The following is an 18,554-nucleotide window of genomic DNA, read 5'->3' on the forward strand; positions in this document are numbered from 1 at the left end:
GCAAGAGATGCCTGTCACACAGCCTGTGGTCATTCATACATACCAGCTGGGTACATGTCCAGACTTCAGTGGATGCCCTTGGCAGTGGCATTAGCATCGTGGTGGGTAAATTACAGGGGCCTACAAGTCCCTTCAAGGCTAGTAATTGGATACTAGTAATAGGAGTGTGACTTCTCTCGTGGCTGTTTATGGGAACTACAGTTTCCACACCATACTAAAGAGATCTTTATGTATTCTAAATATCACTCCTGTTTTGATATAAAGTCACAGGAGACAACTGAAGAAGTACATTCTATAAATTTGAACAATATTACCTTAAATAGAAAAACCGATGGGAAAATTTGAGGACAGTGAACAAAAATTTTTAAAAATGATATGAGTGTGTGTGTATGTGTGTGTTGTTGTTCAACTCTACATAGATGATATGGACAGATGGTGAATTAATAACAACAGGTTGGCTAGTTAGCTTTGATCCTGGGATTTCCCAAGGAAGCTCATACTTAGGGAGGTGTTGACTTGTACTGGGGAGGGTGAAAATGAACAAGAAGCACATGAAAGGTGGTAGGGTTTCTTGCCATAGTCTTGAAGCACTAAAATTTGTAAAATTCATTCAAGTGCTATGATTCAAAAAAATCCACAGATGCTAAGTTAAAAGAAAAAAAAGTAATACCTAGTAAAGATCTCTGTAAGAGGGGCCTCTACCATCTCTGTAAACATAGTATATCATTTCAGAGTGAATTTTTATTATGAAAGTCTTTCCTTTCATCCTAAAATTTATTGTGATCTTCAAATATCCTTCTCACTTTTTTTTTTTCTTTTCATCCAACTCTGGTTATAAGCAGGAACTATGCATTATTTCTTAATACTGTGTTTACTCTGCACTTAAAGTCAATATGTAATTTGTATTACAGTTTCCTTCCCCAAATTATTTAATACAGCTGTCTACTGTTTTTTTAACTACTATATTAAGCCTTCACTTATTTATATCAATAGTTTGATGGGAGTAACTCTTCCTCACTATTAAAACATAAAGCAATACAAAATGAGAATGAACTTTCACAAGTTAAAAGGGACAAAACACAATCTTCCAAGTGGAACTGCAGGGAATATTTTAGAAATCAAGTAGCTTGGCAACTAGAACCAAAACTTAAAATTTTCTGTAAGGCAGAACCTGAATGCTACTCAAAGTTATTTTAGTCCTGAGGCTCTTATAGATAATATATGATACCAGAAAAACATAAGTAATCAGCATATGTACTGCAGGAGAAAAAAATACACACAGTATTCCATCCAGGAAGCTAGTGACTTGATAATTCTAAATGTTCATATTAAGTTCAGCAGCAAACAGGAACAGAAAGAGGAAAAATTGGGAGGGTAGACAAGATTCTACCCTAGACATATGATGAATTACTCCAAGGTTAAGGTCTAATAATTTCAAATGTATCTTCTATCAAAATATCATTTTAAAATGCAAGTGTACAGAGAAGGATGGTATCACACATAACCCTTAGTCTACATGATAATTTGAGTAAGAAAGCTCCCCCATTGTCCTAGAGCTATTGATTGATGGTATTTATGCCAAAATGTGTATACAGCAGAGACAACAAGCCCTGATAAAGTGAACATTGTTCTGTGCCTCTCATGTGGGCTATTGCTAGGGATTTGGAGAGCCATGACTATACTTCTCGGTTTCCAGAGAGCTTAATTTGGAAAAAGATAAGATATCGAATAAGAGAGAGTTTTGAATCAAGAAAGAGTCTTTCATGACAAAGGTTGTGCATAGATATCAGGGAATTAATTAAATTAAAAACGAGTACCTTTAACTTGAAATCAAAATGAAATCAGAATGAATGCTTTCACTCGGTGACTTAAAAACTCTGGTTTGGATTCAAGGGTAAGCTAAAAAGTGAAAGTAGAATCAATTCTGAAATATTCATTTATTTGTCAACCTGTGCAAATTAGACTCATACAGTATTAGGATTTTATTACCCACTTATATCAAGCCATACTTCCATATTTTCAGAAAGTATAGTAACTTATAGTTACCCAAAAGAAAATATGAAGGAAGTGTCCTGTTCGAAAAGTAAAGTGACAGGGGGTGGAAATTTGGGAAGAAGATGATGGACACAGGAAAACTAAGGAGCTTGTCTTTGGATGGAAACCTTGGAGACCTGAATGGGGTGGTAGAACTCTACTCAGGTGCTGAAGATGGCCAACCTAGTGCATTTTTGGAGGCCTTTCTGGGCTCTATTTATGTCACAGGAAATGGAACCTGAATGTTTTTTGAAATTAATATATAACTCAAGGTGCCCTTTGTTTAAATTCCAGAAGTGTTTTAGCTGTGGAACTTACACAGCAGGCCACGTAGCCCATGGGGAACACTGGCAACCAGAGTCTGGAATACTAGCTATGTCCTAATAGCTATGTCCCCTAGTTCTGTGAACAGATGCCTGGAGGAAAATGATAGCTTCCGAACTTGAGTGGGAAATTTTCCCCACACTATCTGACTTCCTCTTGAGTCAATTTGCAATATGTGGTTTTGACCCAATCGTAAGGTAGAATGAATTGGAGCATGTATAACTGTTTTTTGTGGTATTAGACTGGATTGATTTTCTAAGACATTTTCATGGATTTGTTTTTACCCTTGTCGAGCATTAATACACTCTAAAGCAGTTTTCTATATATATGTCTCTATGTCCCATATGATTCTTTAAAGGCAGACACAGTGGGGTTTTTCTTAATCTATTCTCTCTCTGTCTCCCTCGCTCTCTCTGTCTCTCCCTCTCTCCCCCTCTTAAATCCTGGAAACTGATATTAAGTGAGGGGTCAATATACCTGTGAAACAATGAAATTTCTTGAGACTACTCTGCAACTCAGCTACCATTAGAAGGTTCAGTGGACTTCCTGTTGAAATTCTCCCTATTGTCATGTAGATTAGCTTCCCAGTCATATAGGAGTTTGTAAACTCTTAATTAGAGGGGGGGCACCTGCAAATACATCTAAAGGTCCTGAAGAGCTGCTAACAGGAATGACAATGGGGCAATCATTGGTGGGAGCTATTGCCAATAGAACTACCTAAGAGAACCATCAGAAGGAGACCCACCAGTGTCTTGGGGCATCTCTTAAAAAGAGCGGTTGGGAAGAGTGGGTTAGAGGTTCCGAGTTGGGCCACTATTGAATGCTGGCACTGAATAGAATCTTATTCAGCAATAATTCTGTTCCTTATACTTGACATCTAGGGGCAAAGTAAAAATTGTGGTTTTCAATATTCTCTAAACTGAAGAGACAGTTATATCAACCATAAAGACAAAGGTTTCAGGCTCCCATGGAGAAAAATAACCAAGAAAGAGGGCTATACGTATTTTCTTTGACTTTCCAAATGTTGAGACCTCTTTGCCCTTAGACAATCAGTTTACAAATATAAAAGGAGAAAATATAGTGGAAAGAGAGGTATGGTATCGGCACCAGACTCCAAGTCTAACCTTTACTGGCTGGCTAAGTCAGCTTGAGCAACTGCTTAACTTCTCTTGGACTGTTTCCTCAACTGAGCCATGGGAAAAGCTCCCTATTAGGGTAGCTGAGAATATTGTAAATACTACATGCCAAGTGCCTGAAGCACAGTAGGTCATCATCAGCACCTAGTATTATTCACATTTGTACAAAGCACTATTGCAGAAACTAGATTCATCCTTTTAGCCTGGCTTTTTAAAAGTAAATATTGATGAGACTGGCAAATCCAGAGATGAGAAGTAGAAAGTGGGGAGTGTTAGGAGCATTTTGCTAATGAAATTTAAGGAGGGAGGTATCAGTTAAGAAGGTTTGAGACAGAGCTAAGAGCTAACAGCTACATGGGGAGAAAGAGTAAAGGATTTGAGAGGAAAAGCAAAAAAAAAAAAAAAAAAAAAACCTTGAGACCCTAAAGTGTTGTGTAATTTACAGGTAGAAATGTCTTACTATCTAATAGAGTGTGCTTTCAAGAGTAAATTTTAGCTATTTCTTTTACCAGGAAAAAACAGCAATTGTCTCCTCTGTTTATGGTCAGAAGTAAGTACAAAACCAAAGAAGAAAAATAAAACAAATCAAGTAACACTGTTCTCTTCTGGAGTCTTTCTCCAGCTGGCAAGGATCTCACACAAAATATAGTTTGTTTGATTTATTTCAGATACTCAAGATGGGAAAAATAGCTCAAGGCAATTTTTCAAGCTTAATTTAGTTCATTTAACATTTAATAACTTAATGGAGCAGTCTGCATGCCCTAAATGTGTCAAAGAGTAGAAATGGAGTTTGAAAAAGAACTCAAATTTTACAAGTATTTTGATTTTTAGAGCAATTGACCATTATAAGTAATTCTTCAGAATTTTCTGATTCTAATTAAATGGGAGCATAGTTATGTCTTTTATGCAATGTGTGATCCATAAAATCAGCCTAATCCATTCTTGCTGATAACACACATTTATCCATTCACTGGCCAAACAGGTATGCACTTAATGATAAATGACTATGTATGTGTAAAGCACTAGTATAAGCCTGTGAAGTTTGTAGGGTCCACCCTCAATCAGTCATTGAACACACTATTGACAAAAGCTTCCTAAATTTCATAGTGAAGATAGGCATAGAAATAATTACAAGATACTGCAAAAGAGGACCAATAATAAATTTTCTGTCATGCTATGGAAATACAGCAGGAAGACAGATTTAGCCTGACACAGAGGAGCAAGAGAAATTTTATGATGAAGGTGAAGGATCACCCCCTCATGTTTCTACAGGAGTTAGTTAAGAAATATATGAGTTGGGCCTATAAGAAATACTCCACTTTACTGTTTTTGGTAAGAATGCTGCAATGTAAGCAGAAATATATACACCAGCTGTTATTCTGCTTCAGTGCTGAGGTCAGTAGGTAGACATGGGAGTTGTGTTGAAGAACCGAAGTCCCATCTAATGGGCAGAGCTATGATTCAGGCTTGCCACTTGTTATCGTACAAGAAAGATGGTCTAGTGTTGCCAAACCTGTAATTTGCAACTAGGAGTTTTTATATGAAATCTCTTGATCTGTCATTATTGGCATGTGATTAAAAAAATGTTTAATGTACGATGTTTGCATATACAAAGAGGGTTAAACAAAGCAAATCTCTAGGACAGATCATAACCTGTGAAGCAGGTAGTGGTTGAGCTAAGCTGGAGGAACAGAATCTTCATATGTGGGAATTCTAGGAGGAGGGAAAGCTAAGAAAAAAGGCCTGGAGACTGAAAGTATGACATCTGGACAGAAAACATTCAACACATTTGGTTTAGTTTAACTATTAGTATGTGAAGGAGAGCAGAGGAAAATACGATACCGATAACTTAGGTATATGCATAATCATAAAAGACTGAAGTGTTTTTTGTTTCTTTTTTGCGGTACGCGGGCCTGTCACTGATGTGGCCTCTCCCGTTGCGGAGCACAGGCTCCGGACGCGCAGACTCAGCGGCCATGGCTCACGGGCCCAGCCGCTCCGCGGCATGTGGGATCTTCTCGGACCGGGGCACGAACCCGTGTCCCCTGCATTGGCAGGCGGACTCTCAACCACTGCGCCACCAGGGAAGCCCTGAAGTGGTTTTGACTCTATTCTACAAATGGTAGAAGCATGATGGTCATAATTTGGGAAAGATATGAAGCAAGGGATCAAATATGGGATACATGGGCCTAATCACAACCTTTCCAACAATGGGCAGTTACTTTTTGGATGGGTGGTGACTTTTAACCTTTACATTTCTACTTTTATCTACCTGTCTTGTTATAAAGTGGCGTTAAAGCAACTATTTAATTTATCCATCACACGAGAATGATACTGTATATCAAAGAGAGCCCCATTTAGATGGGAAATGAAAGTACACTCTTCCATAAGATATTTTACTAGTGATTACTATGCCAATCTAAATGGTCAATTTCTCAACCAAATTTGCTTATATTATTAAGTTTTACTTACATACTGAACTTGATAATCTTGCAAAGAAGCTTATGGGATAGTTTCTGAAGATGTCACTCTTAAATTTCTTCCCTTAAAGCTACTTTTTATAGACAATGTGATAGTTATCTTCTTTGTTTACCACCTTACTTAATTTGCTAGGAAAGTGAACATTGTCTCTTCAACTGAACTAAACTTTGATACCCCTAATCTTGTTTGCATAAATAATTTAACTGATTAAAGAAGGGGGGAAGTCCCTGGTGGCACAGTGGTTAAGAATCCACCTGTCAATGCAGGGGACACGGGTTTGAGCCCTGGTCTGGGAAGATCCCACATGCCGCGGAGCAACTAAGCCCGTGCGCCACGGCTACTGAGCCTGCGCTCTACAGCCCACGAGCCACAACTACTGAAGCCCGCGTACCTAGAGCCCGTGTTCCACAACAAGAGAAGCCGCCGCAGTAAGAAGCCCGTGCACCACAATGAAGAGTAGCCCCCACTCGCCGCAACTAGAGAAAGCCTGCACATAGCAACGAAGACCCAACGCAGCCAAAAATAAATTAATTAATTTAATAAAACATTTCTTAAAGAAGGGGATCATGAAGAAGGACATTAAGAGAAATCTCTCACATTTTATTGGGGATTTTTTTTCCTGGGGTCTTCTGAAATTCCACCTACCTTGATTGCCATGAGACACACTTTTTCCTTTCCATTCTTATGGTGATTAGTGAATAAATTAAAACGGGTGTGCACATTTCATGTTGTAACACTTTCATTTTTCAGCTTAACAAAGACTTAAATCAGCCTTTTGTTGGTCAAGTGGCATGAAAAATACGGGTTTTAGCCTGGGTCTAAGACAACTTAAGTATTTTATAAAATGCATATCCTCTAAAAAAAAACATAAATATAATATTTCACTTGGGGGACCCTGGGTTTAGATGAGGCTAGATCTGGAGAAATAATTGTCCACCATGGCTTTGATGAGAGTGGTTGCCAAAGCAACAATCCTGATTGACAACTGAGAGTCTTGCTTTTCTCAAATCTGTAATTCTGAAGCATCTTGAGTGCAAATTTCTCTTCTGTTGAGAACTACTCAGTCTTTCTCACATGGTCCATTTAATGAAAAGCTTAAATTAAAACATCTGATGAAAACTTCTTAGAAACAGCTCAAAATTTTTAGATTCTTGGGCACTGATCCTTACCAACATATTTTGACTTAGAGACTCCGGGCTCCTGCTTGGATAAACAGGATAGTTTACTTTATATTTCTAAACAGAATAATCCTTCACTATTCCCAGAGTAAATGATGTATAGTTAATGGGACATTCCATCTAAACTTTAGGTCATTTTTCTCTTCTCTCTCTCTGTCTCTTTGTCTCTGTTTCTGTCTGTCTCTGTCTCTGTTCTCTCTCTCTCTCTCTCTCTCTCTCTCTCTCTCTATATATATATATATATATATATATATATATATATATATATACTTAATCCTTGGATTCTGTGGCTAGAACTAAATCTGGGTGGGACAGCAAGAGCTCAGTATAGATCCTTCATTTCTGATGGTTATACAAAATCTGTCTTTAATAACAATAGGATGATAAGATTAAATAAGAACAATCTCTTAGGAGATCAGAAAAATATTTCATGTAGTATGAAATGGATCTGCTCTCTGGTACCCCTATCTTTTGAACTGTATCATGATAGCGAGTTTTAAAATTCTTGCATAGAGACTGCAACTGACTCTTTACTTTTGCCTACTCATCTAATTCCTACCCATTCCTGTAGCCAGGGAAAATCTTTTTAAAATTAAAACAAAACCTAGTTCTTTCATTGTCTAAAAGCTTTTAATGGCTACCTGTGGCACTAAAGAGAAGCTCAAGATGTATAATATGGCTTAGTGGGCCCTTCTTTACTCAGCCTCTGTCTGCTTTATAAACTCATTTCTTGTCATATCTTTTCTAACTATGAAATTATACAATCTTTTCTACAATCAAATTATACTGAAATATTTGCTTCCTTGTAATTCTGTCATTTTTTAACACTATCTAGAATGGCCCCACCATACTGTCCGCACCCTGGAGGGGATTTTACCTAGTTAACTCCTACTCATAATGTTAGAATTGGCTCTTGTCTCATCTTCCCTGAGAAGGTCAGGCTGACACTCCAGGCTAAATTAGGCATTCTTATTTAGAATTCCGTTATTATAATTTACTACTCAAATATTTACTGATAGAAAGAATGTATAAAAAATTAAAATGCATATCGCTCTGCTATAGAGAATATAGAGATAAGATTCTTTTTATGCGCTAATGATAAGATCCTATTTGGTGAACTGGCAGTGACTTTAATGAAAGAATGGCTGTATTAGTATGATTTCTAGTAAAGATTACTTAATATTGAACATCTCAATGTTAAACCTTTTTGGAAAAGGTTAATTTATTATGCATAAAAATTTCATACAACATGCCAGTTTATATTATAGTTATATACAAAAGCATCAGGTACTGATTTTTCCTAACTGATTGATTGCTCAAATCCTGATATCTCATGCAAGTATTACTGATATTATTCTGTTGTAATAGTCCATGAGACTTGACTCCCAATCTTCAGTACTAGAAGCAGCTCAGCCAAGATGATGTTGAATTTTGAGGCTTGATCAATCATTTGTCTCCTACAAAAGTCTGAAAACATTTTTAACAATAATTTAAACTTTCCCTGAAGATAAATGGATGGATCAGTGAGGTAACCATTTATATATGAGTGTTATTTAGATACCTCAGTTTTTATTAAATGATATTAAAGCTAAAATATATCTTTCTTTTTTATAATGATGTCTTTATCCATATTTCTGCTTTCGTCTAATGTTCTAGATCCAGAATTAATTCATTTTGTTTTTAAATTGTTTGGGCTGTAATTGTGATTATTACTTATTAATAATTTAGGCAACTTATAGTTAGGTCTAAGAGATGTTTGTACTCATACCCAGTAGAGAGTGACACATAACAAGGTAGAAGCTAATAAAGCAAAGCAGAGGTTTGCAAAATTCAGTCTTTTTGGCTGTCATTTGCATTTCAATTTTCAGTAGGCTAAAAGAAAACTAACATGCCAGCATCCATATAAGGTAGAGTAAGATAGTATAAAAGATGTGATAAATAAGAGAATCAATCATTCATTCACTCAAAAATATTTATTTGGCACCACTGTCTGCCAGGCACCATGAATTCCAGAGTGCTGTAGGCCATTTTATGTGGCACTGGAGAGGGAAGGTAGAAAGCAAGCAGTTGGCACTGAGTTTTTTTAGGGATAAGATTATTAAAATTTTTATCAGTCCATTACCCAGACTTTAAAGTTTTCAGTCCAGTCTATTGAGTCCTAACCATACTGCTTAGATTATTGTTTTCTTTTATAATCTAGAGTAGAAGTGTCTAATGAGAGTCTTTAGTTTAAAGTTCTTAATATTTCACTTTCTAAGGATTCATTATTTTTTGTAGGTTGGATATGCCAATGTGATATTTTTATATATTGATAACGTTTACTGATTACTTACAATGCACTAAGTACTAAGTGTTTTAGGGATAGTTCCTTGTTTCTCAGTAGAACAAATCAATGAAGTAGGCACTATTACCTTCCCCATTTGTTAAGTGGAGAAATGAAGTCATATTGGTAAATGAATTAAGCCATTTAAACTATTCTAGAAACTAATGGAAAGATGTGGGTTCAAGGCCAGGTGTGTCTCTGTCTCTACTATCTAAACATTTCATTAATGCAAATGCTATACTGCATTTCAGAATAAGTATCCTACTCTATCAGCAACCAAAAACGCCTGAATTCCAGGTGTGGCAAGGCTAATAACTGTTCCTCTTAAGCACACAAATATACTTAATTTCCCAAAAATGACCATGTGTTAGTCGAGGGAATATAAGTGGAAATAAATTTTTTCATTGTTAAGCTAATGTTTTTAAGATGTTAGTATTCCCCTTTAAATCCCTTTATCCCATTTCTTTGGCTGAATAGTGACAGAAGCTCTAGGGTATGAAAGCCATAGGATACAACCCTGAACCGCTGGTAACCTGAATCATTGCACTGGAGAAAGCTGATCCCTGACTGCTGCGTGAGCAACACAAAAACATCTATCACAGTGAAGCCATTTATGGCTCTATTTAATTGTTACCAAGACTTAGTCTACCTTATACACCAAGAGTTTCCATTGACAGTAATTTCTAATTACCTATTTCTTATCATAATTCAACTTGAGAAATTATAATTTGTGGGGAGCCTATTCATTTCACCAGATGATATAGATTTTCTCTTTATTTTGCTCTCTTTATATTTCATTATGGAGCCTAATCAATTTTCCATGAATTTTTTTCAAATGTTTTGTGAAATGAGGCAAAGAAGAAAATAGAAGAAAGAAAAAAAGCAGGGAGGGAGGGAGGGAGGAAGGAACGAAGGGGGAAAAAAAGGAAAAAAATTAAAGAGGGCTAGAAGAGGAAAGAGGGAAACAGATTAGAAACAATGATGCTCCACGGGGGTGTAATTGGGAAATGCAAGAAGTACTGTCGGTAAATTAACCCCAACCCCTCTTCTCAGCCTCTCTCTAATATAGGGCCATAAAAGCTAAAAACTCCTTTACTCATGCTTCTTTGAAACTACTACTTCAGAAGGCAATGAATCATAAACAGGAAACTGCTAAGTTTTTCTGGGAAAGACTTTGCACTTTGGATGAAAGGGACAGATAAAGCTGTACTGCTACTTCTCCCTTCGTCTTTCTCTCTGCTGTAAATAGAATTGTGATATCTGGATTTGGGACAACTCTCCCTGTGACCATGACATGAAAAGACTGAAGAAAATATAAGAAAGCCCTGGAGATGTCACACAAACACTACTCAGTTGCTGAGTGCATCCTAGCAGCCTCCTGCCTCAAGTCTTCTGTGGTGAGAAAAATAAATCCCTAATCTTTGGCTAATTTTTCTCTGGGATTTTGTTTCTTGCAGCTGAAAACCTTCATAAGTGATTCAGGAATATTAAAGGAAAGACTAACCCTGAGGGTAGAATTAAGAAGTGATTGGTTGAAAAGGTAAAGAACAGGAAAATGTCAGAGTTGAGTCTAAAGGTCTATAACGATGGTGGCATGAAACAAACAGTAGGGATATTCTGGAGGGAGACAAGTCTGGAACATACTGATCTCAAGGTGCATATAGGACTTCCATGTGTAATAGGCAGATGCTCATAAATAACAATTTTCAAGTGTGTGAGTAGCCTGTAGCTTTTACTTGACAGTGATAGCTGAGTCGTGGCAGTGGTTAAAAATCTTTAGGGATAGTAATTCAAAGGACAATGGGGAGCATTCAGTGAATGTAGACAAAAATAAATTATTAGTAGAAATAAGTAATAGTATATGAAAAAAATATAAATATAGAAGTAAGGCAGAGCTCCAAGATGGTAGGTTGGCCAATAATATAAAATTAAGTAGATGGCTTCTAAGACAAAATATGAAAGTGTCTTCAAACTGATGTCTCTTTTCACATGCTGGCCTTCCCTTATAATATGGCTCTCTAGCCTGATCTTATGCTTAATTTTCCTTGGCCTCTCACATTTGTCACCATCCCAGGGCTTCTCCTCAGTTAAAAAAAGTCTCAGCATTCTCTAAATTCATTATGTGAGTCAAAGCCATCCTACCAACTGTTCTTTTATTAATTTATTTATTTTTCCCTTTAGATGATCACTAGAAATCTTATATTTTCTCTTTCCATCAGAGTCAATTTCTGTACCACTTACAACAAAAAGTCAGATAACCAAATACAAAATTGGGAAAGACACTTGAATAAGCATTTCATAAAAGAAGATTCTGAGACAGCTAGTACACATTTGAAAGATCTTCAACCTCATCAATAGTCAGAGAAGTACACATTAAAACTATAATGAATTATTATTACAAACTAATCAGATTTGCTATTGGTGAGAATGAAGAGCAACAGAAACTCATACATGCTAGTGGGAGTATATGACAAATTGATACAAACCTTTGGAAAGTTGGCATTGTTGATTAGGATTTAACATATACATACTTTATGTTCCAAGGATTCTAATTCTAGGTATGTATTTAACAGAAATGGGTATGAAGGCATACCCAAAGAAATTTATAAGAATGTTCACAGTAGAATTTATTGTAATGGCCCTCAAATGGAAATGAAACTCAAATATCTATTCTGATTAGAATGGAAAAAAATAAATTGTGATCTATTTCATACACTATAATAATATAGTGAAGTGGAAAGAAAAACAGGCAAAACTGCTACATACAATATGGATGAACCCCACAAATATAATAGCAAATAAGCAAGACACAAAAGAATATATGTTAATCCATTCATATACAGTTCAAAGATGGGCAAAGCTTATATATATTTTATATATGTATATATTTTATATATATATATATTTATATATGGTTAGAAGTCAGGAGAGGAGGTAATAGGCAGTATTTGGGAGAAGGAGGATTCTGAGTGTTATAAATGTTCTAGAAGTTTCTTGATGTGGGTGATGGCTCTAAGGGTTCAAAATAATTCATCAAGCCACTTATGATTTCTGCTTTTTTTGGTATACATGTATTTCTTTAATAATATATTTTTCAAAATTCCTATCCCCACTTCCCTTTCATATGAAGATTCTACTTCAGAATCTACTCTTGTTGACTTTTATTAATCCATCATTTTTGGTTCCAACCATACTTCTGGAAACTTTCGTCTTTTTTATGTCACTTAGCCGTTCCTAACAGTGGCTCTTTTATGGCTTTTTTTCCCCTCGAATTTCCCAACTCTTTCTTGATTGACACCTTTAATTTTCTCTTTGTCTCTCTCTTCAGCTTTATCTTCATAGACCACCCAAGAGAGCTATTTAAGTCTACATTATAAAGAATTTTTCTAAATCTCCATTGAGAATGGAGGGGATTGTCTAGCAAGAGTATAAATGTCTGTTAAAATAATTTTGATAATGGATAAATTGAAGTCTGCTAGATCGCCATTTCACTCCCATAGTGTCCATCACTCCTGTGCAGTTACATTTATATGGAACTGCTCATTCCTACCTTCCTTTCTTTGACTGAAAACCCAATGAGAGTTTTACCTGGTAGGCACTTACCATATTTTTTACATAAAAGAAAGCGTGCAAAATACTGAGAGAATGGTTTTAGTAAGCAAGGTAGTTAAGAATAAGAATTACATATAACATCTACTAAACAAGTTTATTTTGCTTTTTAATGGGAAATGAAAGAAAATTTATATTTAAGCCACTTTCTATAACTTCATATTTGTTGAGGACAGTGGAAGGAGGGAGGGAACCACCATTTAACAGTAGAATGTGTACAATCCAAGGCATATTTTATATTCTTCATAATCAACACTGCATTTATGAAGTGGGTCCTGTTATCCCAAATTAACAGTTTTGAAAACAGAAATTCAGAAAAGTCAAGTAACTAGCTTGCTTGAGATCATGTAAGAATTAAATGACCTAGCCAAGATATGAATTTCAGACTGAGTGATTCCAAAACCCATGATCTTTCTTCTTTACCATCCTGCCTCATTTCTATGAAGTTTAATGAGACATGCGTGTATACTAAGGCAATCAGGGACTTCTGATTACTTGCATAACATTTTAAAATATGATATTTTATTGGCCTCCCTTTATTTTGGTGCTTAACATTTAATATCTAAATTAAGAAGACATCTTTATATCTTTCATAATGCACCACTTTCACGGTTATTCATCAAACCATTTGGAAGTCTTGGTTGGAAACTCCTAGAGACTGCTGATAACAGTGCTAAATTTTTTTTCATTAGTTCCATTCATTAGCTTCAATAACTGAGTATATTAACTAGATATCACACATATATTAATCACATAACTTATTAATGTTCAGAGTATAATTCAGTTGTTACCTTTTTAAATACATGATTTGATTGCTGAATCAAATAGAACTGTTATTTAAAGATTTTAAATACAAATTGTAACTGTTTAATGTTGTTCCTCTGATTTTTTTTTTCAGGCAAACAAATACTAAAAACACTTTCTTACAAGCACTTATATATAAAGAGCTACTCTTTCACAATAGTAAACTATGTAAGTGTCATTCAGTAGTATTGAGGGAAAATTGCTCGTTATAGGCAGTATAATGGCTTCCTAAAGTAAACTGGGTAAAACTCCATCTACTGATAAACTTTTATTCTCCGTCTCCCCTTTTTCAGGTACATAGTGTTAATGAGCATGAATTATATATAGAATGAGTTATAATATGACAAAGCACCAGAGTTGAGCTTCTAACAGTCCTAGTATATAGTTACTATCCTAAGTATTGTCTGCTTCCTGCTGACTGAGCAGCTCTGTACCAATGACATCACTTACAGGAAGCTCACCTATACTGCTGATTAGAGGTACACATTGGGAGAGCAGATGCTAATAAGGAGGTAAGACCACAGAAGTGACAAAAAGAGGTTTAAATAGAGATGCCTAAAGCAAAATATATATATTTTTTTCAGATATATTTATTATTTATATGTCATATATCATATATATGTCATATATCATATATATGATATATATCTTACTCTTTTTTTAAACTCTTTAAATAATTTTACACAGACACAAACAAAGGTATTTTACTAGAAGTACAGTTGAATACTCCTATAGAGTGATGTTCTGGACAAGGGGCAAAGGAGGAAATGACGTACATACCTTTGCTTGTCCGGCTTTTGTGATGGCAGGCATATTAAAGAGCTGGCCAGTATAAAAATGCAGACCACTGAACAGGATCACTGCAATAGAGTCACCTTCATTCTCAATTACTTCAAGGATATCCTCTAATCTCAGTGTTTCTTCCCCCTAAAGTCACGTTAGGCACAAGTTACATTATATCCACAATAATAAATTTGTCCCTTTACATTTCCCAATCTAAAATTCACCTTGAGATCTTTCCTACCATAAGAAAAATCAAAGATAATTTTTTTCAAATTAATAATCTTCAAAAATCGGGCAAGAGCATGTATTTGAATATCTTTTTGTTATTAAGAAATGATAATAAAATAGTAAAAGAGAGGTTTATAAAGTATCTTTGCAAAACCCTACTGCTTGATTTTATTCTTCAGTTTTTCACTTAATCTTTACTATTTACATACTTATAGATTGTTTCCTTCTTATTCCCATCAAATAAAATACCAGAAAGTACAGGATGTCCATAAAATTTAAATGTCAAGGCAAATTTCTTGGAAATTAGTATTTTACTTATCAATCTAATATTTTTTTCCAGAAAAAAGAGGCACGTATACATCATTCATCTGAGTGTAACTTAACCAATATTTTCTATTAGTTTAAGAGTAAAATCTCCTCCACACCAATCTAAAGATCAAGATCCCAACATGAAGAAAATATCAATAAAACTCAATATTATCAAAGTTACTTTTCCCCCACAACTCCCCACCTAAGACTAGTGATCAGTGACTTTCTGAACATTGTGAATGAATTTAGATTTGGTCTTATAAACAACTTGAGTGAAAATAACTCACCTAGATACATATGGTCTATTTGTATCCTGATAATTCTCACCTATTTATGAAGTCTTCATGTATTTTCTACAGTGCTAAATCTGACATGATTATGAAGTCAAAGCATCATTAACTACATTAATATGTGGGGAAAACTCATTAAGGCATTAATGAATTTTCCGTCAATTATTTTTAATTTTTGGTAACTTACTATTTGCCAGTTACTGTATCCCACATTAGGCATATATAATATGTATCACAAATATAATAATACTCTAATTTCTGCTAATAGTCTGAGACTTGTTTACAAAATGATAATCTATAAAAATAGGATTGACAATGAAATCTTTGAATTATTAAGTGATGCATACTTTATACATAAAGAGAAGGATTTCAGTGATTCTAAGAAAAAATTCAGAGTAAAATTAATAATATCATAACCCCAAACTCTTTTTTTCCCTTAGAGGAAGCTAATACAGTTTGTCCACCATCATTTCAAAAAAAAGTAAGGAAAGTGTTATATCTACTAATACTTTATTTCTTTAAAGAATCAGTATTAAGCAAATAAGAAATATATTTTTCAATGATAGATATGGTTCTCTCTCATGTTGATGTGCCCTAATCCAGTAATGCTAAAGAGTGGTCCCCAAATTATGATTAACTCATACAGCTCTACAACACTTGTCACTTTTATTACTTTTTTATTTTTTTATTTTTTAAATATTGAGTATATTTCCCTGTGCTATACAGTAGGTCTTGTTGGTTATCTACCTTATATACAGTAGTGTGTGTGTTAACCCCAAACTCCTAATTTATCCCTCCCCTCCACCCTGTCCCCCTGCCTTTCCCCATTGGTAACTGTAAGTTTGTTCCCTATTTCATTTTATTTATTTATTTATTTATTTATTTATTTATTTGGCTGCATCGGGTCCTGGTTGCGGCACGCGGGATCCTCGTTGTGGCATGAAGGATCTATCGTTATGGAGCGCGGGCTTCTCTCTAGTTAGTGGCGGGCGAGCTTAGTTGCCCTGCATCATGTGGGATCCTAGTTCCCTGACCAGGGAGCGAGCCTGTGTCCCTTGCATTGGAAAGCAGATTCTAAACCACTGGACCACCAGGGAAGTCCCCACTTGTCACTTTTAAAGTAAAAACTTGTGATATATTAGTGGCTATGCTCATTTTTGCTGGAAATAAGCAATTTATATACAACATATGAAACAGATGTTGTTCCAAAGCTGTGAGAACTTTCTGTTCCATTAATTTATTGCATGTTGGCAAATAGAAGTGAATAGAGTAGACCGTTAATTTCTCAAATTAGTTCTGGGTTGAAAGAAATAAATGTTCAAACACTGGTTTAACAGCCTGGGAGCATCGTACATATGTGAAACCTAAGATTTATTCTGTGTGGATCTCTTGGTGCCAAAATTACACAAGATGCAGGGTTTATAGGTCAAAACCTGTACAACTTAGCCTTATATCTTTATTAATGTAAAGTGCACAGTATTTTAGACCTTGAACATATGGTCAAGCCTGACTAGGTATTTCCTTTGTTGTCTGTTTAAATATAAAGGAATCTCAGAGATAAAGTAACTATCAGAAAGTCACATACCCAGTGGTGGGTCTGGGATTTCCCTGGGGAGTAATAGCGAAGTTCTAAGCCTAGTTTTTTTCTGCTACACCACATCCCTTTCTATTCCCCAGGCCAAGCTCAGAGGAAAATATTTGATCCTTAGATTAAGAGGGGCATAAAAGATAGGCATCATTCAATTTCAACAAGTATCACTAATTTTTAACATGATTTCAATGGCATCCACAAGCAATGGCATTTAAAATTGAAAATGATGTATGCAATTTGTCATCTCCTCCCATCCCATTGAAGAATATGGCAGACTCCAGTGGTATTAATAGGAAAATAGTTTGCTTGTAATAGCCCTTGAAAAATTAAAAAAAATACACTTCTGAGTTAATTCTCTATTTTAAGCAAAATGATCTAACAGTAACAGAGTATAGGCCTTTTATACTTTCTTGAAACTTCCATTAAAGTAATGAAGATAATAAACTTTTGAAGAAAATGAAGAAAAAAAATCAATACTAAATAGAAGAATGATATTTATTTATCTTTCTCATATACCTCTCTTGGTTTTATAAGCCGCATACTTTTCTCAATGTTAAGTCCATGAAGTTGAAGCTGTGACTCAATAGCATACTGGAAAAGAAAGATGATTTATTAAATCAAGTCCAGTGTACAGAAGTATATTGAAATAACTCAGAAAAAAAATAAAATACCAATAAAAGCATATTATTATATTAAATTCAAGGTCAAGGTTAAAAGTGACTAAACAGAATATATCAGAGAAGAATTGCTTAGCATAATTTACATGCAACAGTCTGAACATTCTTTGAAACACAAAATATTAGAAATGGATGGAAATGTGGGGGTCATCTAGACTTTAGGAGTACAAGAGATTTTTAGAATAAGATATTAAATCATCTAATGCAAGTCAAAACAGAATTTACAAAATAACCAAAGTGAGCAGGTGGGGATTTGCTAGGCTACAACAGAGAGTACAGAAGTGGCTTGTCCTAGAAAGAGTAAGCTAGTAAAAGAAAAGGGCATCAAGAAGTTCCCTTCATTGAGAGCCCAAGATATAAATGGGAACAAGAAATTTTAGAAACCCTGAAGTTTTTCAAAATAGGGGTTTGATCCTTTTTAGTAAGATCATGGTTATTAATTTGCATTAATTAAGTGCCTTAAAATTACAAGGTGTAGGCTAGAATACTTAGAAAAGACAGAAATCAAGTTTCTCCAACACTAAAACTGAAATACAGCACTGAAACTGCAATATACTTTAATCTGTGTCTGTCTGTGTCTGGAACAATCATATTTCTTACCAACTGTGATTCCTGAAAAAGTAGCATGATTTTTTTTCTTGAACCACAAGAAATTCTTTTAGTCCTTAATACATTTTTTTAATTATAAAGCATCAATAATTATGTTAGTGTGCTATGAAAACAAATGGACAAACAAATGTTTATATTCCTACTTTATGTACCTAAAAGGTTAAGTACTGGTATATGT

At 35.0% G+C, this 18,554-nt stretch overlaps 1 protein-coding gene across 3 annotated transcripts in view; it reads right to left on the reverse strand.

Annotated features, from left to right (window-relative positions):
* KYNU (kynureninase) overlaps positions 1-18,554 on the reverse strand; it is a 90,207-nt gene that overhangs the window by 38,086 nt on the left and 33,567 nt on the right. For all 3 annotated transcript variants that reach the window (XM_022569647.2, XM_089916870.1, XM_022569648.2), the window contains 2 exons: positions 17,607-17,681; positions 14,670-14,816 (listed from right to left, as the gene is read on the reverse strand). In XM_022569647.2, coding sequence (XP_022425355.1) covers positions 14,670-14,816; positions 17,607-17,681 — 222 coding nt within the window. The remainder of the gene's footprint in view (positions 1-14,669; positions 14,817-17,606; positions 17,682-18,554) is intronic.

This window comes from Delphinapterus leucas, chromosome 8 (assembly GCF_059928025.1).
Source record: "Delphinapterus leucas isolate spDelLeu-1000000601 "Yukka" chromosome 8, BTC_Dleu_Yukka2, whole genome shotgun sequence".
In the NCBI taxonomy this organism is placed as follows: domain Eukaryota; kingdom Metazoa; phylum Chordata; class Mammalia; order Artiodactyla; family Monodontidae; genus Delphinapterus; species Delphinapterus leucas.